General features: G+C 39.8%; 1 protein-coding gene across 3 annotated transcripts in view; it reads left to right on the forward strand.

Moving 5' to 3' along the window:
- TTC39B (tetratricopeptide repeat domain 39B) overlaps positions 1–25,363 on the forward strand; it is a 140,452-nt gene that overhangs the window by 32,498 nt on the left and 82,591 nt on the right. For 2 of the 3 annotated variants that reach the window (XM_065907753.1, XM_065907755.1), the window contains exon 2: positions 8,797–8,831. The exons of the other annotated variant lie outside the window; for it this stretch is intronic. In XM_065907753.1, the coding sequence (XP_065763825.1) occupies positions 8,797–8,831 (35 nt within the window). The remainder of the gene's footprint in view (positions 1–8,796; positions 8,832–25,363) is intronic. 3 annotated transcript variants of the gene reach the window in all.

Genomic DNA, 25,363 nt, shown 5'->3' on the forward strand with positions numbered 1-25,363 from the left:
CAGCATCAGAATCTTTACCATTGAGTCAGTTCTTTGCATCAAGTGGCCAAAGTATGGGAGTTTCAGCTTCAGCATCAGTCCTTCAAATGAATTTTCAGGACTGATTTCCTTTAGGATTGATTGGTTGGATCTCCTTGCAGTCCAAGGGACTCTCAAGAGTCTTCTCCAACATCACAGTTCGACAGCATAAATTCTTCGGTGCTCAGCTTTCTAATTTATAGTCCAACTCTCACATCCATACATGACTGCTGGAAAAACCATATCTTTGACTAGATGTACTTTTGTTGGCAAGTGGAGAGTTGGACTGTGAAGAAAGCTGAGCACTGAAGAATTGATGCTTTTGAACTGTGGTGTTGTAGAAGACTCTTGAGATTCCCTTGGACTGAAAGGAGATCCAACCAGTCCATCCTAAAGGAGATCAGTCCTGGGTGTTCATTGGAAGGACTGATGCTGAAGCTGAAACGCCAATACTTTGGCCACCTCATGCAAAGAGCTGACTCGTTGGAAAAGACCCTGATGCTGGGAGGGATTGACAGCAGGAGGAGAAGGGGATGGCAGAGGATGAGATGGCTGAATGGCATCACCAACTCAATGGACATGAGTTTGAGTAAACTCCGGGAATTGGTGATGGACAGGGAGGCCTGGTGTGCTCCGATTCATGGGGTCGCAAAGACTCAGACACGACTGAGTGACTGAACTGAAATGAATGTCTCTGCTTTTTAATATGCTGTCTAAGTTGGTCATAGCTCTTCTTCCAAGGAGCAAGCATCTTTTAATTTCATGGCTGCAGTCACCATCTGCAGTGATTTTGGAGCCCCCAAAATAGTCTCTCACTGTTTCCATTCTTTCCTCATCTATTTGCCATGAAGTGATGGGACTGGATGCCATGATCTTAGTTTTCTGAGTGTTGAGTTTTAAGCCAACTTTTTCACTCTCCTCTTTCACTTTCATCAAGAGACTCTTTAGTTCTTCACTTTCAGCCATAAGGGTAGTGTCATTTGCATATCTGAGGTTATTGATATTTCTCCCGGCAATCTTGATTCCAGCTTGTGCTTCATCCAGCCCAGCATTTCTCATGATGTACTCTGCATGTAAGTTAAATAAGCAGGATGACAGTATGCAGCCTTGACATACTCCTTTCCAGATTTGGAACCAGTCTGTTGTTCCATGTCCAGTTCTAACTGTTGCTTCCTGACCTGCATATAGGTTTCTCAAGAGGCAGGTCAGGAGGTCTGGTATTCCCATCTCTTTTAGAATTTTCCACAGTTTATTGTGATCCACACAGTCAAAGGCTTTGGCATAGTCAATAAAGCAGAAGTAGATGTTTTTCTGGAACTCTCCTGCTTTTTCGATGACACAACGGATGTTGGCGATTTGATCTCTGGTTCCTCTGCCTTTTCTAAATGCAGCTTGAATATCTGGAAGTTCATGGTTCATGTGCTGTTGAAGACTGGCTTCGAGAATTTTGAGTGTTACTTTACTAGTATGTGAGATGAGTGTAATTGTGTGGTAGTTTGAGCATCCTTTGGCATTGCCTTTCTTTGGGATTGGAATGAAAACTGACCTTTTCTAGTCCTATGGCCACTGCTGAGTTTTCCAAATTTGCTGGCATATTGAGTGTAGCACTTTCACAGTATCATGTTTTAGGATTTGAAATCGCTCAACTGGAATTCCATCACCTTACTAGTTTTGTTCCTAGTGATGCTTCCTAAGGCCCACTTGACTTTGCATTCCAGGATGTCTGGGTGTAGGTGAGTGATCACACCATCATGGATATCTGGGTCATGAAGATCTTTTTTGTACAGTTCTTTGGTATTCTTGCCACCTCTTCTTAATATCTACTGCTTCTGTTAGGTTCATACTATTTCTGTCCTTAATAGTGCCAATCTTTGCATGAAATGTTCCCTTGGTATCCCTCATTTTCTTGAAGAGATCTCTAGTCATTCCCATTCTATTGTTTTCCTCTATTTCTTTGCATTGATCACTGAGGAAGGCTTTCTTATCTCTCCTTGCTATTCTTTGGAACTCTGCATTCAAATGGGTATATCTTTCCTTTTCTCCTTTGCCTTTAGTTTCTCTTCTTTTCTCAGCTATTTGTAAGGCTTCCTCACACAACCATTTTGCCTTTTTGCATTTCTTTTCCTTGGGGATGGTCTTGATCACTGCCACCTATACAATGTCACGAACCTCTGTCCATAGTTCTTCTGGCACTCTGTCTATGATATTTAATTCCTTGAATCTATTTGTCACTTCCACTATATAATCGTAAGGGATTTGATTTAGGTCATACCTCAATGGTCTAGTGGTTTTCCCTACTTTCTTCAGTTTAAGTCTGAATTTGGCAATAAGGAGTTCATGATCTGAGCTACACTCTCCCGGTCTTGTTTTTGCTTGTATAGAGCTTCTCCATTTTTGGCTGCAAAAAATATAGTCAATTTGATTTCGATATTGACCATCTGGTGATGTCCATGTGTAGAGTCTTCTCTTGTGTTGTTGGAAGAGGGTGTTTGCTATGAGTGGTGTGTAGTATTGGCAAAACTTGTCAGCCTTTGATTTGCTTCGTTTTGTACTCCAAGGCCAAATTTGTCTGTTACTCCAGGTAGCTCTTGACTTCCTACTTTTACATTCCAGTCCCCTATAATGAAAAGGATATCATTTTTGGGGGTTAGTTCTAGAAGATTTTGTAGGTCTTCATAGAACTTTTCAACTTCAGCTTCTTCAGCATTACTGTTTGGGGCATAGACTTGGATTACTGTAATATTGAATGGTTTGCCTTGGAAGGGAACAGAGATTGTTCTGTTGTTTTTGAGATTGCATCCACCTACTGCATTTTGGACCCTTTTGTAGATTATGATGGCTACTCCATTTCTTCTAAGGGATTCTTGCCCACAGTAGTAGATATAATGGTCATCTGAGTTAAATTCACCCATTCCAGTCCATTTTAGTTCACTGATTTCTAAAATGTCAATGTTCACTCTTGCCATCTCCTGTTTGACCGCTTCCAATTTGCCTTGATTCACGGACCTAACATTCTAGGTTCATAGGCAATATTGCTCTTTACAGCATTGGACTTTACTTCTATCATCAGTCACATCCACAACTGGGTGTTGTTTTTGCTTTGGCTCCGTCTCTTCATTCTTTCTTGAGTTATTTCTCCACTGATCTCCAGTAGCATATTGGGCATCTACCAACCTGGGGAGTTAATCTTTCAGTGTTCTATCTTTTTGCCTTTACATACTGTTCATGAGATTCTCAAGGCAGGAATACTGAAGTGATTTGCCATTCCCTTCTCCAGTGGACCACATTTTGAATTCTCCACCATTACCCGTCCATCTTGGGTGGCCCTACACGGCATGGCTCATAGTTTCATTGAGTTAGACAAGGTTTTGGTCCATGTGACCAGTTTAATTAGTTTTCTGTGATTGTGGTTTTCATTCTGTTGGCCCTCTGATGGATAAGGATAAGAAGCTTATGGAAGCTTCCTGATGGGAGAGACTGACTGAGGAGGAAACTAGGTCTTGTTCTGATGGGCAGTGCCATGCTCAGTAATGCCTTAATCCAATTTTCTGTTGATGGGCAGGGCTGTGTTCCCTCCCTGTTGTTGTTGGAGGTAATAAAGATAATGGCAGCCCTCCTTCAAAAGGTCCCAGCATGCACTGCGGCACTGAGTGCCCTGACCCTGCAGCAGGTCACCACTGCCCCACGCCTCTGCTGGAGACTCCTGGACTCTCATGGGCAAGTTGGGTCATTCTCTTGTGGGGTCACTGCTCCTTTCTCCTGGGTCCTGGTGCACACAAGATTTTCTTTGTGCCCTCCCAAGAGTCTGTTCCCCCAGTCCTGTGTAAGTTCTGGTGGCTCTTTGGTGGTGTTAATGGCGACCTCCAGGAGGGCTCATACCGTACCAGGTCTGCTGCATCCAGACCCCCTGCCCCTGCGGCAGGTAACTGAGGACCCGTACCTCTGCAGGAGATGCTCTGGCTCTAATCTGATAGTAAATAGCAAAGTCAAACACAAGGACATCATCTGAGAGAATTCAAGAATCCTTGGGAGGATTTGTGCAACAGTCTGCAATATTACCTCCAGAGATATGATGCCCTCTTCTCTCCTCTGCCTCTCCACTCCTGCCCAATTGCCTTAGCTCCAAGTTTTGGATTTTTTTTTTTTTAATTAACATTAAAAAAATACTTTGACGTTATCTGGAGCCGAATCTCTTCACTTACCAGCTGTGTAGTATTGCTCAGGTATTTACCTGTGACTGAATTTACTTGATACAAATTGGGAGGAGCTTTGTAAAGTGCCTGACACATGTTAGGCCCTCATTTAATCTTAGTTCTTCTCTTTGTGTGTCAGTCATGTCCAGCTCTTTGTGACCACATGGACTGTAGCCTCTGTCCACGGAATTCTCCAGGCAAGAATACTGGAATGAGTAACTTTCTCTTCTCTAGGGTATCTTCCCAACCCAGGGATCCAACTGGGTCTCCCGCACTGCAGGCAGATTCTCTACTATCTGAGTCACCAGGGAAACTCCTTTTGTTTTTTTTAGGTGAAAAAAAAATCACCTTTTGTCTGGTCTTTAGAGACAAAGTTTTCTTCCTCTTTTTATCCTTCTGTCTTGCTATTTTTTTTTTCTATTTTTCTTTCTCATTTCTAGTTTATTAGAATAATATCCTAGAACTCTGGTGGATTTTCTCTGTTATGTGGAGGCATTCAATTAAATTTTTATTATTCATCTAAATGGAAAAAATTGATTTTAACTTTATTTTTTAATTAAGACATTTCCCCCAGCTTTGTGAGCTATAGTTAACCTATACCATCGTGTAAGTTTAAGGTGTGCAACTTAATGATTTGATACATGACTGTATTGTGAAATGATTACCATAATAAGGTCAGTTAACACATCCATCATGTCACATAGTCATAATTTGTATGTGTGTATGATGAAAATGTTCAAGATCAGCTCTTGGAACAACTTTCAAATATGCAGTGCAGTATTGTTAGCTGTGGTTTCCATGCTGTACAATATGTTTTATTTAGAGAACCTGCTGCAAAGGATAGGGGCTTCCTGCATGACTCAGGGATAAAGAATCTGCCAGCAGTGCGGGAGATGTGGGTTCGATCCCTGGGTCAGGAAGATCCCCTGGGGGAGAGCATGGCAACCCACTCTAGTATTCTTGCCTGGAGAATCCCATGGACAGAGGAGCCTGATGGGTTACAGTCCATAGGGTCACAAACAGTCGGACATGACTGAAAGGACTGAGCCCTCAGGCACACACTGCATGTGTTAAAGGGAGAAGTGTTACTCAAATGAAGATGATTTCTTACTGGATATAACTTAGTGTTTCTTGTTTTGAGATGGACTGTTGCTGTTGTTTAGTCACTAAGTCGTGTCCGACTGTTTGTGACTTTATGAACTGCAGCATGCCAGGATTCCGTGTCCTTCACTATCTCCTGGAGTTTGCTCAAACTCATGAGTCAGTGATGCCATCTAAGCATCTCATCATTTGTCACCCCCTTCTCCTCTTGCCCTCAGTCTTTCCCAGCATCGGGGTCTTTTCCAGTGAGTGAGCTCTTTGCATCAGGTGGGCCAAGTACTGGAGATTGAGCTTCAGCATCAGTCCTTCCAGTGAATATTCAGGGTTGATTTCCTTAAGGATTGACTAGCTTGATCTCCTTGCTATCCAAGGGACTTTCAAGAGTCTTCTCCAGCACCACAGTTCGAAAGCATCAATTCTTTGGTGCTCAGCCTTCTCTATGGTACATCTCTCACATCAGTATATGTCTAATGGAAAAGTTATAACACTGAGATGGGTATAGGGGTATTACTTGTTTAAGTGTAAATATTAGCCTTGCTTCTTTTTAAAAGGAGAGCCGGCTTTCTCAGCTATCTTTCCTGAAGCCTACTCAGTGTCTCCGTGCCTGCTGCGTGCTCTGCTCTGGGTTGAGGTTTGTGAGGAGGTGGTCAGATGCACAGAAGCTCTCAGGAGCATGCTCTCTGCATTCCTCCTTCCTGGTACAGGTCAGCCTGGGTGGGGTTAGCAGGAATGCTGGAGGGACCATGAACTGGTGTCTGGCACAGGTAAATTTAATTGGTCATCACAGCTAGAACTGGGTTCCTGGAGAGCCTGGTCTTTCACCTTCTCTGCAACCCTTCAGACGGTAAACCTTATACTAGAATGTGGGACACTGGGCTGTGATTCAAAATGACAAGCTTGGTGATGCCAAGAGCCTCTTCTGACTTTTGACTTGAAGAAAGGAGTCTTTTCTTAGAAATTTTTATATAGGCCAGAGAAGCATCTTCTTACTTTTGGCTTAGGTTCTTTTGCTATAGTACCAGCTCCTTTTTCTTTCAGTGGCTGGTTTATGAGCTTCTGATTTTGCTCCAGTCATTAGTCTCTGGAGAATGAGGAATAAGATGGAGTTGTCCCTGACTCCACCTCCCTTACAGAGTATGGTATGACTGGAGATCAGTAGATCAGGGATCCCAAATTCTCAGCTCAGTTCTGCCACTACTTAGAATGTTTCTTCTTTTTCGTTTTTACATATTTTGTTTCCTGCCTGCCTGCAGAGTCAGTATGTTGTATGTGTTTAGTCTCCCAGTTATGTCTGAGTCTTTTGCAACCCCATGGACTGTAGCCCACCAGGCCCCTCTGTCCATGGAATTCTCTAGGCAAGAATACTGGAGTGGGTTGCCAAACCCTTCTCCAGGGTATCTAACCGACCCAGGGATTGAGCCCTAGTCTCTTGCATTGCAGGCAGATTCTTTATCACCTGAGCCACCAGGGAAGCTGTAGTATGGTGTATACGTTGTTCAGTATTAATAATAAAATGAGAGAAAAGCTCTTGGGTCCTCTTTCTTCTTTTCTGTGTTATAGCTCTAAATGAGGTGATGTGATCATTGCCTTCTTGGCCCAAGCTCAATTCATTCATTCAGCAACATGTATCTTTTGAGCAACAACTCTGTGCCAAGCCCTAGTGATTTCTATGTAGACATGATAAATGAGAACCTGCCCTGATGGAGACAGATTGTAACCAAGTAAACAAATGAGATGATTAGAGATTATGATATTAAGAATGGTATTGAGGATGAAAGAAATCAGATGATGGGAAACTTAGTATGCTGCTATTCTTAGTAATTTTAATTTGGTTTATCAGAGGACTTGAAAATGGAAGGATAAGAGTGAGTCAGCCATAGGAAGAGTTGAGTGAAGAACATTCTAGGAAAGAGACGTGCAGAGAGGCATGGGAAGAATTTGGCTTGTGCATGGAACAGAAGGACAGGCCTGTGGCTGAAGTGGAGTAAGGAGGCCAGTGGGCAGAGGGGTTGTCAGAGGCTGGCAGGGTCGTTTAGGGGCTTCACAGATTTTTGAGAAGGAATTTGAATTTTATTTTTCTTTCAGGACTCTACCTTTTTCTTTTAAAAAATTGAAATATAGTTGATTTACAGTGTTTCAAGTTTATATTATATAAGCTTCCCTTGTAGCTCAGCCTGTAAAGAGTCTGCATGCAGTGCAGGAGACCTGGGTTCGATTCCTGGGTTGGGAAGATCCCCTGGAGAAGGAAATGGCAACCCACTCCAGTATCCTTGCCTGGAAAATTCCATGGACAGAGGAGCCTGGCGGGCTATAGTCCAAAGGGTCGCAAAGAGTCAGACGTGCACCCATGTATACACACACACAAACACAAACATATATTGTGTACATATATTCTTTTTCAGAAAATTTTCCATTATAGGTTATTATAAGATATTGAATATTTCTTATACTATACAGTACGTCTTGGATGTTTATTAAATTTGGATTTATTCTACGTGCAGTGGAAAACTTTTAAAGAAGTCTAAAGCAGTAGTATGATGTGAACTTATTAAAGAAGAGAAGGATAAGAGTAACTTCAGCTGTTGTGTGAAGAATTGAATGGCAAGTGTGAAGTGTGGGGGCAGGGAGGCCAGGGAGGTCCTGTGTGTGGCTGTGGAAATGGTGGTAGGAATGTGAGGGAAGGAGGCTTTGAAGATTCGACTAGGTTATAGTGGGTCCCAGATAACTGGATGAGGAGCTTGGATTTGATTTTTGCAGCTATGAGGGAACTTTGTGTATGTGTAAGTTTGTGTGTGAGTGTATGTGTGTTTCTACGTGTGTGTGTGTCTGTGAGCTTATGGGTGAGCTTGTGAGTGTGTGAGTCAGTGTGTGAGTGTGGGGAGCAAGTGTGGATTTGTCAGCAGATGTGAGTGTGCATGTGTGTGTGTGTTTGGGCTTTTCTCCTGATGCAACTTTTGAACAGGCCAGTGGCATAAAGAAAAGGCTGCCCGCTCTGCTGTAGAGAAGTCTGGCGGCAGGGAGACTTGCTGGGTGGGCGGTGGAGTTGGATGTGACATAAAGACCCAGGGGCGCTAACGTGGCCAGCCAGGGAGAAAGACATGACTGAATCGGGCCAGTCCTGTTGTTTCATTGTGCTTCTGGGTTGAATGAGACTGAAGACTCCTTTAGAGGAGTCACAGTTTCTTCAGATTAGCCCAGTTCAATTGCTAGCTGAATATTTTACTAGTCTTATTTTTTTTAGAAAAACTTACCTAAGTTAAATCTCACTTACATTCATGTGTTTGATTTCTCTGAAAGGAATTACATTAGTGAGTGTTAAGTGGAGTAGTTCTGCAGCCCACCCAAACTCCCCACTCTGTTGCAGGGAGGCATGTACACATGTGCGTGGGCACTTGCACACGCGCGCGCGCACACACACACACGTCTCTTTTATATTTAAAGTTCTTGATTCCTGAGACATTCACTGTGTTTTTTGTTCCCCCAGGACATCTTTGAAGATGCTTTGGAAACCCTCTCTGTGTAAGTAGTAACATAATAAAAAAGTATGTAGTAGAGAAAATTGATGGTTTTCTTTTAAAAAAAATATTTCATTCTCGTTTTTTTGAGTATAGTGACTATTGTTGGAAAAACACAATTCTCTATAATTTAACATTTAGGATGTGATTAAGCTTAAGAAAGGATCTATCCAAAGTTACTGTCAAATAAATTTTTGAGTCAGATTTCTTGTAACCTTAAACTAAAATAAAAGAGAAAATGTTTTCCAACAAATTAAATTTGTTTATAGCTAACCCTTTTATATCTTGCCCATATTTCTTTACATGGTTAGCCTCATATTGTAGATTTTTGCTTTTGGTTTGCACTTAGTTTTATTATAAGCATTTCCTATAAGCCTATATAATTTTCATAATGATTTTAAATGATGTCATATTAGATCAAGTGGAATACTACAGTTTACTTATTCATTTCTCCTTTCTTAGACATTTAGTAAAACTAAGTAGTGAATATTTTAATGTGTATTGTTTTGTTATATTTTTGAATTGTCTCTGAAAGTTTAACTTCACCTATGTAGAATTATTGGCTATAAAAGGGATGACTACTTTTATTGCTCTTTATGTGATATTTCTCAAGTTGCCTTTCTGTACTGGTTAACTCAGGCTGCCATAACAAAATATGTTGGGTAGCTTAACCAACAGAAATTAATTTTGTCACAGTTTTGGAGCCTGAAAGTGAGAGATCAGGTTGCTAGCATGGTTTGGTTCTGGTGAGAGCTCTCTGCCTGGTTTAGAGACGGTCACCTTCTCATTGTGTCTCCACAGGCAGAGAGAGAGAGAGAGAGAGAGGTCTCTAGGGGTTCTTCCTAATAAGGGCTTTAGTCATGAGGACCCAACTCTCAGGATCTGACCTAAATCTAATTATCTCCCAAAGGCCTCATCTCCAAATGCCATCACATTGGGGATCAGGACTTCAATATGTGAATTTTGGGGGAATGCAATTCTGAGATGGTTGGATGATATCACCAACTTGATGGACATGAGTTTCAGCAAACTTCAGGAGTTAGTGATGATAGACAGGGAAGCCTGATGTGCTGTAGTCCATGGGGTCGCAAAGAGTTGGACACGGTTGAGCGACTGAACTGAATTCAGTCCACAGCACTTTCAAAAGAATTTTATCTTTTGAATTTTATCTTGTTTTAGGTATGAACAATGTGTACATGTAACATCATCATCTCTAGGTATTATTTGAAACCATTTTGCTGCTTAAAAAGTGAAAAGTATTAATTGCTCAGTACTGTCTGACTATTTGCGACCCTGTGGACTGTGGCCCACCAGCATCTCCTGTCCATGGAATTCTCCAGGCAATAATATTGGAGTGGGAAGCCATTCCCTTCTCCATAGGAACATCCTGACCCAGGGGTCGGACGTGTGTCTCTTGCATTGCAGGCTCTTTACCATTTGAGCCATCAGGGAAGCCCTTTGCTACTTTAGTGATACCTAATTGTTTTATTAAACATTTTCTTTTTTTCTGGGAGTTCTCTCGTGGCCTAATGGTTAGGATTCCAGGCCTTCACTACCATGGCCTGGGGTTAATCCCTGTTTGGGGAACTGAGATCCTACAAGCCATGTGCTGTACCCCTCCCACCCTCAATTTGTTTTTCTTATAGTCATTGTTCAGTCCATTGCATTCCTTTATGTATGAATTCTAGTCTCTTGCCTATTTAACTTTTTTCTCACTGTTCCTCATACATACTTATGAACTTACATATATATATATATATATATATATATATATATATATACACCTTCATCTTTGGTTCTATTTGCTACAAATAACTTCCCTTAATTGCTATTTTTATGTTAGAGTTGCACATTTTTTTATTGCCCAGAAGTTTTTAGTGTTTGTCATTGAATGTATATGTGATTAAAAAGAACTTAATTGTGATTAGGATTTAAAAAAATAATGTTGCTACTGTGCAATAGTTTCAGATTTACAGAACTATTATGAACATAGTATGGAAAGTATGGTATGGAAAAACATATATATAGTTTTGGAAAAACATAGTATTGAAAAACATATATATCCCACACTGGTTTTCCCTATGATTAATTTCTTACATTAGAGTGGTACATTTGTCACAATTAATAATCTAATATGGATGTGTTGTTAGGGCTAAAGTCCATACTTTATTCAGATATCTTTAGTTTTTATGTAGTGTCCTTTTTCTGTTCTGGGATCTCATTCAGAACACCACATTATAATTATTTGTCCTGTCTCTTTAGCCTACTCATGACTGTGACAGTTTCTCAGACTTTCCTTGGTCCCGATGACCTTGTCAGTTTTGAGACTACTCATTTGTCTTGTGGAATATCTCTCAATTGAGATTTATCTGTTTTTTCCCCACTTATGATTAGACTGAGTTCATGTATTTTGGGGAGGTAGACCACAGATGTAAAGTCGTTCTCATCACACTATATCAACGGTACAAGTGATCAACCTGGCTTACTACTGTTGAGGCTAAGCTTAATCACTTGGCTTGAGATAGTGTTTGTCAGGTCTTGCCACTGCAAAGTTACTTTTCCTCCCCTTCCCTTTTCATGCTGTACTCTTTGGAAGATAATCTGCTTGTGTAATTTTAAAAATTACTTTTAAGGTGAGTGCATTATTTGCCATCCAGAAATCTTATTCCTCTCTGCTGCTGCTGCTCTGCTCTGAGCTTTGGCAGGAACTGAGCTTGAGGTGCATGGTAGACTTAAATCCAGGGGTTAGCAGAGGGTCTGACTATGGGGCTGGTGACTGGAATTCACAGTGGAGGCTCTGCTGTTCCCAGTGAGAAACTGGAACACTGTACACACATCAGAAAGGGGTTCAGGTCTCAGAGATGAAAACAGGTCAGGCTGGTATAATTGATGTGACCAATCGGCAATACACATTAAAACTTGTTTCCTTGAATTTTCACTGGTTGTATTAAACTGGCAGTGGCTTTACCTCTGGGTTTGAAAGGCTTGTCAACAATTTCTAACACCGAGTAGTTTTTAAAAAGTCAAATCATAGGGAAACAAAAACCTTCTGAACTTGACTTCTGGTTTCTGGTTTTGCATGTAAGGAGCTTGAAGTCACCACTCTGTCCTAACAACAAGTAAAGAGCTTAAAAGACTTGAAAAATCCTCAATTCATTTTGGAGCCAAAGGAAAGGGGAGGATACAGGGCAGATCCCTACCCCCAGTACTAGAGGGTCAGAAGGGCAAATACAGGGGGTATGGTGTACAGAGCCAAAGCCAGAGCTGGAAGACCTCAGCTGTGATGGATGAATTGGTGGAGGCTTAGTGTGAACTGCTCTGGGAGTTAAGAACCAGAGGGGAACCCCTCATGTGAAGCTCCCTCCCCTCCTAATGTGAGATTTGCCTCTGGAAGCTCTACCAGATTCCCACAGTAAACAGAGGAGAAAAATCCCTTGGGCATCCTGCAGGGTAAGGAGAAAAGGAACCATTCTGAAATATACCAGAGTTGACTGTTCTTAACAAAGCCTACCCTCAGGGGAGAGTAGTTAACCAGAGTGAACTGAAGTGAACTGACCTGGGAACTCCAGCCCACTCTGGCCATCCTGTCCCATCTACCTGAGAAGAAAAACTGAGAAACACTTGAGAAGTTCCCAGTCCAGAGGCACAGGCTCCGTTAAGGACTGTGACCTAGTCTTAGGGGTGTAGAATGTTTCCTCTCCTCGACCCCTCACCACCATGTGACCACAGGCTGATTTACAGCAGTTCCTTTTATCATGTGCATCATATTTAACCACCAAGAAAGATTACAAGGCAGACCAATAGGCAAAAAACACAGTTTGAGGAGGCAGAGTAAACATCTAAACCAGACATAGCAGGGATGTGGGGGTTTCAAACAACTATGGTGAATATGCTGTGTGCTCTATGGGTGAAGTAGAGAACCTGCCTGCAGGAACAGATGGGTAGTGTAAACAGAAAGATGGAAGTCAAAGTCAATGCATGGCAAAACCAATACAATATTGTAAAGTAAAATAAATTTAATTAATAAAAAAAAGAACCAAAAGAAATGCTCAAGATCAAACACTCTAACAGAAATGAAAGCTGCCTTTGATGAACTTATTAGACTGGACATGGCTGAGGGAGTCTCTGAGCTAGAAGCTAGAGCAATATAATCCTGAATAGAATCGTCAGAAACTGAAAAGCAAAGAGAACAAAGACTGATGAAAACAGAACAGAATATCCAAGGACTGTAGGACAAGTACAGCAGGTGTTGTACTTGTATGGGAACACTAGGAGGAAAAGAAAGGAACAGAAGAATATTTGAAACAATAATGTTTGATAATTTCCACAATTAATGTTAGACAGCAAACCATAGATCCATGAAGGTAAGGGAACACTGAATAGGATGAATACCAGAAAATAACCTCTAGATATATCTATCACCTGCAAACTATAGATAAATTCCTAAGATAAATTCCTAAAATAAAAAACACACCTTACCTCTAGAGGAGCAGAGTTAACTTCTTATCAGAAACCAGGCAAGCAAAAGAAAGTGGAGTGAAATATTTGTGTTGAGAGACTAAAACCACCAACCTAGAATTCTGTTTCTAATTCTAATTCAACCTAGAAATTATCCTCAAAAGTAAAGGAGAAATAAAAGCTTTCTCAGGCGAACAAAAATTAAAGCAAGTTGTTACCAATAGATCTGCCTTAGGAGAAACATGAAAAGAAGTTCTATATGGAGAAGGAAAATAATATGTAGAGCCTCAGATCTACATAAAGAAAAGAAGAACATTAAAAAAGGAATAAGTCAAAGTAAAATGAAATACTTTTTCATATTCTTAATTGATGTAGCAGATAGCAGTTTGTTGACAATAATGCCAACAGTGTATTTGGTTATATATACTTATGTTTATATTTTTATGTGTTTATATATATATACACAAAAGATATATATATATATATATATATGCTTGTGTATGCTTACATATAAGTGAGATGAATGACAACAGTGATACAAGGAATGGAAGGGAGGATAGTGTTGTCTTGTTATTATAAGGTACTCACACTACCTGTGAAGTCATACAGTATATTTGAATGTAGACTTAGATTAGATGTAAATGTGTATCGCAAACTCTGGGGCAACCACCAAAAAAAAAAAAAGTAAAAAAAAAAAAGTAAAAAAAAAAAAATGTAAAGCTGATGTGCTAAGAAAGGAGAGAAAATGGAGCATATGAAATGTTCAATTAAAACAATATATGGCAGAAAAAGAGTGGAAGACAAGAATAGGAACAAAAGTGAGGGCAAGAAATAAGCATAGTGATGAACATGGTAGATGTTAATCCAGCTATGTCAGTAAGCACTTTGAATGTCAGTGGTCTAAATTTACCAATTAAAAGACATTATCAGAGTAGCCCAAAAAATATGGTCCAACTGTATGTTGTTTACAACAAACCCCATTTAAAATAAAAGACACATAGAGAATAAAAGTAAATTGAGAAAAAATATATCATGCTAATAGTAACCATCAGAAAGCAGAAATAGCTGTACTAATTTTGGACAGAGCAGACTTTAAGGAAAATTGTCAGGAATAAAGAAAGGCATTAGCTAATGATAAAGGGGCCAATCTCCCAAGAAGGCATAACAGTTCTTAATGTGTAGCTACCTAGCAACAGAGCATCAAACTACATGAAGCAAAAATAGAATAATTATACAAGGAGAAATAGATGATTTCGTTACCGTTGTTGGTGACTTCAACTCCCTTTTTCAGAAATAGACCCAGCAGGCAGAAGATTTTAGCTGAACTAAAGAAAACCCTGAACTTAACCCAACTGAAGTTAATTTAGATCCCTATCTCATGCCAACCCCTACATTGCCAGCACACTATTCCAACACCATTTGCTAAGTCTGTGAGTAAAAGAAAATGTATGTATGATGCCTCCTCCATCAAATAATAAGCTCGTTAAACTAATAACTCTCCGTTTCTGGGGGCTTTCTGTTTTGGTCCTTTGATCTATGTGTCTTTGTGTTTGTATAAAACTATTCTATCTGCTCTGGATGTTTCAATATTATTATGACTGGTTCTGAGGAGAATAACCTCCAAAAATGACTCCTGTGACAGAGATGTTTTTGATTGATGACTATCAGAAACCCACGGTGAACTCTGAAAATTTGAAATTCTTGGAAAGTTTGTATGTCTTAGCTTCTTTTATCTGTCAATCATATATTACGTTTTTTTTCCTCTCATCTTGAAAATGATAATTTTTTAATGCTACCTCACTTTCTGATTATCTAACATTTTCATTTACATTCATTGCCTCTTTCAACCTGTCTTCAGCTGTTGCCAGCTTTTTTTTTGTGTGTGTAATTTTGTATTGGGGTGTAGCCTATTAACAATGTAATAGTTTCAGGTGAATAGCTAAAGAGACACAGCCATATATATACATGTATTCATTCTCCGCCATGCAAGTATTTTTTTTACTTCCAAATTTAACTTCCCTGTCAGCTCGGTCATGCTCAGTTTAGCAAATCCAAAGACTTACCTGTTCTAGAATTTGCCTTGTTCTTTTAGGTTTCTGATGTGCATTATTACTTGTGGCACCTAAGACAGTTCCTTAAACAGTTTTGTGTTTCCTTTTTGGTGTTGCCAAAATGTCCTTGGTACACACTTCTCTCATCTTGGTGTAGCAACAATAATAGTTACATTTCACCTAATAGAGAACCTTACCTATTTGAAGTAGAGTCCAATTCCAAAAAGGGTAGCCAAAGTAGATCTTAGAGCCAATGCGCTAAAAATCTTGCCCTTTACTTACAGTACAGACTTCCATCTGGAATCTGTTTACAAGGAAGGTGAATAGACTTATGCTTTTTAGTATAATTTTGCTGGAGTTCTAGGAGGTATGGTGAGAGGGTGGTTTTATATTTGTCGGTAGTAATATACTATTACTATGTATAACAGATATTTGTTGATAGTAGCAAAAATTGGCAGAGAAAGAAGAAAGTAAGTATGATGTACAGTCATAGAACTCCAAAGCACAGCAGTGTGGTTTTACCTGGCTCAGGTACACATGCTGAGATGCACCTTTCTGGAGAGTCAAGCCCTTGAACTTGACAGTGAACTTGATGACCAGTTTCGGCTTCATTTACTACCTGGGGGACCTGTTGGGACAGTTTCACTGAGTCTCACTTTCTTCATGCACTCACAGATTTTTCAGGGAGATAAAATGAAATTCAATTTAAATGTTATAATGGGTATAAACAAATAGTAGGTGCTCAGTAAATATCAGTACTTTACTGCTCCCCCGCCCTGGTCACTGTCAATCTCCACTGAGAAAGTCATGTTAATAATGCTGTCTCTGAGACATTGGAAAAAAGTTGTATTATATCTAGTATATTCTATTTAAGAGGATAGAAACTTGTGTCATATATATAAGAAGATTCCAAAATGACTAAAAATATTTCCAGATAACATTTGAAAGTCAGTAGGTTGTACTTTGGGCTTCCCTGGTAGCCCAGACTGTAAGGAATTTGCCTGCAATGCAGGAGACGTGAGTTCGATCCCTGAGTCGGGAAGATCCCCTGGGAAAGGGAATGGCAACCCACTCCAGTATTCTTGCCTGGAGAATCCCATGGACAGAAGAATCTGGAGGGCTACAGTCCAGGGGTTTGCAAAGAGTTGGACAGGACCGAGTAACACTTTAACTTTCACTTCGGATTCCCAGGTAGCTCAGGGTTACAGAGTCCGCCTGCCACTGCAGAAGACATAGGAGACGCAGGAGACTGATCGACTGAGCACACATATGTTTTATTTACAGGGGAAGCTCTCTTGGATGTTTCTCTGTATTCCACAACATAGAGTGTGATGTTCCTGTACCATCTCTCCTGATGTATTGACCCTTTTGAAACTGAAAATATTACTGAAGAAATCTGTTATTCTATATTTTTCTTTTAATGTATTCTGTATTTTCTCTCTGATTACAAGTATATGGTAATTGTAAAAAATTCTTCAACTGGTTTTTACGTGAACTTTTATTTTGTCCTAGTTTCAGGGTTTCCCAACACTTATCTCTGATTCCCTCTTAAATTTATCATGCCATGACATTTCTTTTGTGATCTGTTAGCTGCTAAACTCTGTAGAGCTCTTTTTCCTTATGCTGATCAAACTGCATATTTTGGTTTTATGTGCAGATAGCAATGATTCAGTCTCGCTGTAGGAGGGTGTGGTCCTCTTGCCAACATGGTGATTAATTTCTTCCTGTGAATATTTTCTTCTGAATTTGTAGTGAAAAGGTGCAAGGGAACAGATGAGGAGGGGCTTCAAGTGTTTCCATTAAAGAAAACTTATCTCCTACTCTCCTTTTCTGCTTAGTTAATTCACTACCACAGATGTAGTCTTTCCTAGTTCTGGATCTTTGTGGTAACAATTGTGATAACAACTGTGTTAACTGTTTTGGAAAGTTGTTAGATTTGCCAGCTGGTAGATCATACAAACATCTCTAACATTTAGGACTGGAAGGAAAATTAGATTAAAAAAAAATAAAACAGTGGCACATTGAACATGTCCTTTGTGAAAATTAAAATTGTTTATAAAGTTTCTGACTTATTTGCATAGGAGGTCATCTCTTAGGGAGGAACCATACTTTAGTCCCACTTAATGGTCAATAGAGTTTTGCTAGAAGGTTAGCTCTGCCATAGCCTCTGGCTTCTTGATTTAACAGTTTCATGCTGGTGTATGCTTCTTGGTGCCGTGATGGCTGGGTATTCTTCATGCCCAGGACAACTACTGTATCTGACAATGTAGTGGTGGGTGTAAGTCAAGTCTGTTCATAAATTAACTGTGATATTGATTTTGGGTGGCCTCAGCCTGCAGTGGCTTGAAGCAAGGTTTGTGTTTCTGGCCTGATTGAGGTCAGCTTATGGCAGACAAGGCTCTGGCCCTTTGGCTTTGTGTAAAAAGAATTCTCATAGAGATGGAAAGGAGTGAAACAAAGTGTTTATTAGGAGAAAAGAGTACAGTATGTGTGGATAGACACACGGGCAGACTTGAGAGAGAGAGAGCCATGTCCTCATGGTAGTTTCAGTCACTTTTATGGGGCATTTCTTCCAGCTTTTCTTTGGCCAGTCATTTTGCTTTGCCTTGTTCTGAATTCATATTTAGTATATCTCAGGATCCTCCCATGCGTGCATGCATCTCTCAGCCACGATGGATTCCAGTGAAGAGTCCTATGGGTGGCCTTGGCATCACTCTCCATTTGACCTCCAAGGAACTTTCTAGGTCTCCTTGACTTTGAGAATAAGAAATATGTGGCCTCTTGTCTCTTATCTGGGTAGGCCCAGCCTTCTGTCTCAATTGTCCTGCATTCAAGAATTGATATTGAATATCGAGAATATAAAAAAAATATTGATTTTTTTCATTCCTGTCCACAAGGAATGAACTCCAGTTGCTCACACTGGGCAGGGGTGGGGAGGTTCTGTCTACCTCCTGCCTCAATATGGCATGTGAAGAGTAAGTGAAATGTTCTGGGGGTTCCAAAGAGAGCTGTTTTCCGATTGGAAGGTTGGAGCGACTTGCATTTGCATTTGTTTTGAGTTTTGAGTGCTACAAGGTGACCTGGGACCCTGTGGATATAAGCAGATTTGGGTCACCCAGGATCCTGGCCTCCAGAGAGTGCGGAGAGTAGACTAATTACTTGGACTCAAGTGACTTGGTAGTGTTTAACCTCTTTCTCATGTAAACTACAGTGGGCAATGGCCCCAAAATCTAATTAATTGGAGGACCTGGTTGGGTACTAGAAAATCAAGATTTTCTTATTGTGATAGTTTAGAGAAGTCAGGGAGACATCAAATTTGTGTGCCAAGACTGTTAGAACAGATGCAAGTTTAGCATATCTTCAGCAGTGTTCTCTTATATTCCGTAGCACCTTGTTAAAATTTTGACTTTATCCTCATGCAGGAGTTCGTAGGTGTTTTGAGTCTGGAGGCAGTGTGAATGCGGTGGGATGTGTGTGTTCACGTGCGGCAGGTGCAGCAGCTAGGGTGAATTTGCTCTAACCTCTAGAATTTGAAAGAGGCAGATGGTTTTAGCCAGGTGATAAAAATGGTTACAATAGAAATAAAGATATTTTGTAGCCTAGCATCCCTCAGGCACTTCCTCCTTCTTCACACCTTCCCTTTTGAATCACAAATTGTAGATTAGAATGAGATAAAGCTTTTAAGGCAACCCGATGGCCTCTGTCAGTTTAGATCAGTTAATTATGGTGCAATAGGTTGGTCTGTTTTAAGGTTATTCAAGGTTGAAGTTTGGTGAATGATAGTTGGAAAACATCTAGTTAATATTTTCTTCGTAGTGGTTAAATTATAACTAGTATAACTTCAGACCGAGTTAGATTTATTTTCATTTTTCTGTGATCTTTTCTTTGACCCAACTTCCCTGCCTAGATAATCCAAGTGTTGCTTAGGTTTGGAGGGGCCTCCCCACCCCTACCTCAACCTGATTTTTCTTAACCTAGGTTGCTCTTTAAGTATTTTATTGGATCTAAGATGCCGTTGACATTGTATATACCACTAAGGAAGGAAAAAAACATGTGGAGAATTTTACAGGTGACTTTGTATAAGAGAAGGGAAAAGTAAAATAAGAAGACACAGTAAGAAAATATGTCAATATTTTCAATATTGGTACTAGGTACCAAAATATTTCAATCTTGGTACTAGGTAAGGAGGGGAAAATAATTCTCTTGAGATTCTCTGCCCTGGAACTTTTAAAAATAGCTCTATTGTATTATAAAATTTATATCCCGTGAAATCTTTTATATTTGCAATTCATTGAAGTTTATTATATTTATAGCACTATGTACAACCATCATTACAATCTAATTAAAAAAACTCATCATCCAGAAAAGAAACCCTCTGCCCCTTTAGAGTCACTTGCCTTTCTTACTCCCACTCCTAGCCAACCACTAATCTAATTTCTGCTTCTAGATTTGTCTCTATAGACATTGCATAAAAATAGGATCATTTACAATTTGTTCTTTTGTGTCTAAGAGTTTGAAGTTTATCCATGTTGTAGCAGGTGTCAGTATTTCATTCATTCTTTTTTATGGCTGAATAATACTCAACTATGTGGATATACCACATTTTGTTTCTCCATTCATAAGTTGATAAAGATTCAGGTTGTTTCCAGTTTTTGGCTGTTATGAATAATGCTGCTATGCACAACTGTATCCAGTTTGTTGTGTGGACACCTGTTTGCAATTCTCTGGCATATATACCTAGGAGTAGAGCTGATGGACTGCATGGGAAGCCTGTGTTTATCTTTTCAACACTCTCAGAACTTCAGTCACAAGCTCGTTTGTGGTCTGAATGTTGGATACCGGTGTGGCCCAAACACCTTCAAGCAGGTCATAAATCTTGTGTTATTGAGTCAATGGAATATAGAAAGGAATATATAAATTTCACTAAAAAGCCCAGAGTGAGTAGTGTCAACAGGTATCTTTTTCCTGCACTGAATTGCTTCTCTGTGAATTTTCTTTTGTACTATTAGGTTTTCTTTAGTGGCTTGCTTTTGTATTGGGACCTTCCAAATCAGGAAGTTCTTTGTATAAAGCTACTAGGGGAGGGAGTTTGTATCCATATTTTAAGCTAAGGCTTGTATATTCTATTGGGTTGGCCAAAAAGTTTGTTTGGGCTTTTCTGTCTGATGTTATGGAAAAACCCAAATGAACCTTTTGTTCAATCCAGTATGAATGCTCCTTTTCACTCTAAGGAGGAGTGACAGGATTTCCTAGCTTAAAGGGAATCTTCTTAGTGATCCTTTGGTCCAGTTGTTTCATCTTACCAAGGAGGCCCAAGGGAGAGGTAGAAGACTTGGTAGTGTTGGTAGCAAAATGATTGGAAAATGACCTGTGAACCCTTATGAACAGGGCCTTTATCACTGTGATTGCCCTTTCTGCAGGCTCAGGAGCCTCTATCATTCAACCACAGGTAGACACTCAAGATATGTCTGCAAGTCAGAGAAGCTCTGTTCCCAGTACTGACTTCCTTACCTCCTCCATCAGTGACCTTCTGGACATGCCTATTCCTCTGTCTGCCACTATCTTATTAGTTGGAATGGGAAATAGGCCCCATCCTTGCCTATTTGATCCCTCACTTGGATATTTCACAAACACCTTAATATATGTGTTCCAATCTGAACTCTTGACAGCCGCCTCCCTCATCCCTCAGAAACCTTTCCCTCCCCCTGTCTTCTCCATCTTTGTAAATGTCTGCACTGACTTGCTCAAAGCAGATGCCTGGTGGACAGCTTTCTTTGATTTTTCCCTTTTCTTTAACTTCCTTCTACCAGGTCTGATGATTTCTGCCTCCCAGATATATTTGCCATCTGTTCATCTTCTCTCTCTCTTTTCTCTCTTACATTAGATCGAGGTACTGTCAGGTTTGCCTGGATTACTTAAAGAGCTCTGCCCCCCTCACGTGTTTTCTTGTTTCCTTTGTTCTCTAGTCTTACACCCTCCCAACTGTATCCCATTCATTCTCCATGTAGCAACCAACATTTCCTGATTTAAAATTTTAATATGAAAAATCTCAAACACATATAAAAAATAGAGAGGATGGTCAACTGAGCTCTTATGTACTCACCATTTACCTTCAACAGTTGTTAACTCAAGGCCAATCCTTTTTTTTTTTCCCCCCATTTATTTTTATTAGTTAGAGGCTAATTACTTTACAATATTATAGTGGTTTTTGCCATCCATTGACATGAATCAGCCATGGATTTACATGTGTTCCCCTTCCCGATCCCCCCTCCCGCCTCCCTCCCCATCCCATCCCTCTGGGTCTTCCCAGTGCACCAGCCCTGAGCACTTGTCTCATGCATCCAACCTGGGCTGGTGATCTGTTTCACCCTAGACAGTATACTTGTTTCAGTGCTATTCTCTCAGAATATCCCACCCTCGCCTTCTCCCACAGAGTCTAAAAGTCTGTTCTGTATATCTGTGTCTCTTTTTCTGTTTTGCACATAGGGTTATTGTTACCATCTTTTTAAATTCCGTATATATGCGTTAGTATACTGTATTGGTGTTTCTCTTTCTGGCTTACTTCACTCTGTATAATGGGCTCCAGTTTCATCCATCTCGTTAGAACTGATTCAAATGAATTATTTTTAATGGCTGAGTAATATTCCATTGTGTATATGTACCATAGCTTTCTTATCCATTCGTCTGCTGATGGGCATCTAGGTTGCTTCCATGTCCAGGCTATTATAAACAGTGCTGCGATGAACATTGGGGTACACGTGTCTCTTTCAGCTCTGGTTTCCTCGGTGTGTATGCCCAGGGGTGGGATTGCTGGGTTGTATGGCAGTTCTATTTCCAGTTTTTTTTAAGAAATCTTCACACTGTTCTCCATAGTGGCTGTACTAGTTTGCATTCCCACCAACAGTGTAAGCGGGTTCCCTTTTCTCCACACCCTCTCCAGCATTTACTGCTTGTAAACTTTTGGATAGCAGTCCAGGCTATCTTATCTCATCTGTAATCTACCTCTAAATATTTCAGTATGCACTTCCTGAAAACAGACTGTGTTCTTACTTAATTACCATTCAGGTATCAAGGTCAGGAAATTGCACTGAAACAGAACTATTATCTAATCTATAAGCCTTTTATGGCATTGCTGTATCTGTATTTTAGTATGTGTATAAAAGATAGGTCTTTTAAAAAAAATTGCAAGGCTGTTGTCACACCTAAAATAAATTAACGACATTCATCAAATATCCTGTCAGTGTTCACATTTCCCCAGTGTCTCATAATTTATTAACAGCAGGTTCGTTTGAATCAGGACAGAGTGATCCTTTAGAAATTCAATTGAATGATGTCATTTTTTTTTGCTTAGAATCTGGATGTGAGTTTTGCTGGCCTGTTAGGGTGAAGATTCCCAGTCTACCGCAGCCCACAAAGCTTGAGATCAAAGTCAGGTCCCCACACACTGCCTCCACTTGGCCAACTCGCACCCTCATTCTCTGCCTTGAGCCGGAAGCCTCTTTCAAGCTAGACCTTTGCTGCCCTAGATTTGTATATTTGACATCTCTGACCAGAGCACTTCCTGCCACTCCTCCAGTTTCTTCCTGGTCATCCTCAGCTCTCAGATGCTCTGTCATCCCACTGTGCTTAATGCCCCACCCAAATAGGTTACTCCTCCTTCATTCCTCTATCCTGGCAACCTGTTTGTTCCTCTCACTCCATTTCTCATATTTTGTAGCTTTTTTTTCCCGCTTGTTTTTGGACCACCTGTTTCTCTGAACTCTTTAAGTTCCATGAGGATGGGACTGTTCTTCCTGCTCATCATGGTGCATCCTATACCCAAGCACAGTGCTTGGCCTATAGCAGAAGCTCAATATGTATTTGTCGAATTAGTAAGTTTGTTGAATTAATGTACTAATCAAAAACCGTAGATGAATATTTAAAGTAAACTGCAAGGATTTGCAATGCGTTAAAAAAGTACAGCCATCATTTTTTGATAACTTAGGAAGTATAGGGCACAATAATATTGCTGTGATTGTTCAAAAGGAGAATGAGTTAAAGGATCTTTTTGGATGTGTTTTTTTTTTCCCCTCTTTTTAATGATGATTACAGCTGGTTGTGTTAATTAACCCGTATGTGCATCATTAGGTAATGTCCAATTGTTTGGGCATAGTGAGCACTATACAGGATTGTCAGTGATCCCATTGCAGTTTCTCAACTCTGGGGTGACTCCATTTCCATCTGAAGTTTATGGGAATGAACTGTCAGACTCTTAGGGGATATAGTGAGCTTCACTGCCTTTGTTCCCTTTCTGTCATTTTTTTATCTGTCTTGTTTTCTGATATGTTTATCCATCTTGATAAAAATAGCAACCTAAATTAAGTAATAACACACCCTAAAAGCAGATACTTGGTAGCTTTGCTTTTTGTATGTGTCAAATTTCTCCACTGTTTATGGGTTGAAAATAAATCAGTCTCCCTGGTTCTCCCTCTTTACTCTTCTTCCTACCTTCCCCTTCCTGCCATCATGTTTGTAGAACATTGTATCTAGAACTCCTCGGAGATGGAGTGATGTTTGCTTTAGGCATATTTGTAAATTATGAGTAGTTCAGTATCATACACATTTAATAATAAACAGTCTGAAGATTTAGCCACTAACAAATCTAAAGGCCTCTGAAATTACTTAACACTGAAGAGGTATTTGGGGATTTATGTGTGATTTTTATTTTCATATAAAGTAATTTCCATGTTATCTATTTTATTTTTATTGTGCAGAGTGAAAGTATTCAAGCCAGCAAGGAGTATTTTTTTTTTTTAATCACCTATAAGCAGAGAATGCTCTCAAAATGTGTTAAAGCTCCATGTAGTTCTGATAAAATAGCATTTTTACGGGTATAGGCATAGCTTTTGTCTCCCCTTTGGCAACACAGTTAGAAGCTTTTAATTTCTATTTTTTTTAAATTTTTTAAAAATTTCTATTTATTTTGTCAGTAAAGAAAATCTCCTGTGAGGGTACCTTGACTTTGCTTTTATGCAGTTAAAAAAAAATGTGTGTATGTGTATAAAGCTCTGTCTGTCAGATCTCCCTACTGATTTAAGAGATTCTTTGTCATTAAAAATTTCTGGCCCCAATTTAAAAGAAATTTTCCCAACAGTGTGTTGTTTGCTTTGATTAAAATAATTCTTTGGTAGTTGATACCAGGAAGTTGATTCTGTCATTGCCTACTTAAAGCATATGTATTTCGAAATAGCATTATCATTGTCTGGTAGTATTTTATTGTTCAGCTCCATGGATGGAGCCTATATTCTCAGTAGAACTTACTAAAATAGTATAAGGATGCCTTTTTAGATAATTCAGTATAAGTAAAAATATTATTTTTAATATATATTTTTAACTCATGAAATAATTTGTTTGAAAGCATATTGTAAAATGGCAAAGAATAAACCAAATGTAATATAATTTTTATACCAATTACTTAATGTACAATGTCCTATAGGGAATATTTTCTAAAACCACAATTCCTTACAAAGTACAAGAAATTTTGCTGTGGCTATTTTCTTAGCAGTCTTAGGATGACTGCTTCAAGATAGAAAATGTTTAAAAAAATTCAAAGAAAAACATAAAAGACTGAAATTTTTGAGACATGAGTGACTGTGATCCTTGACCATCCTTGACAGTAAATGTCTTGAGACCCACCTCATCGGACTGGGGACAGGGTGAGTACCCTCCTTCGCGTGGTTTAACACATATTTGTTGAGCTCTTTTTCTTTAACAGGCATTGATTTAGTGTGTGGGGAGAGATTTTGCGGAGGGAACGTGGGTGTGGATGTGTTGCAGGAGGGGGAACCCTTTCCAGGGCCCAAAAGGGAGCTCTTGTCCGACACTCGGAAATGAAGTGTGCGAGGAGATACACACGCTGACAAAGCAAGAGATTTTACTGGGAAGGGGCGCCCAGGTGAAGAACAGGAGGGTAAGGGAACCTGGGAGGACTGCTCAGCACTTGGCTCACAGTCCCGGGTTTGATGGTGATAGGATTCGCTTCCGGGTT

The sequence above is a fragment of the Muntiacus reevesi genome, chromosome 17 (genome assembly GCF_963930625.1).
Source record: "Muntiacus reevesi chromosome 17, mMunRee1.1, whole genome shotgun sequence".
Lineage (NCBI taxonomy): Eukaryota > Metazoa > Chordata > Mammalia > Artiodactyla > Cervidae > Muntiacus > Muntiacus reevesi.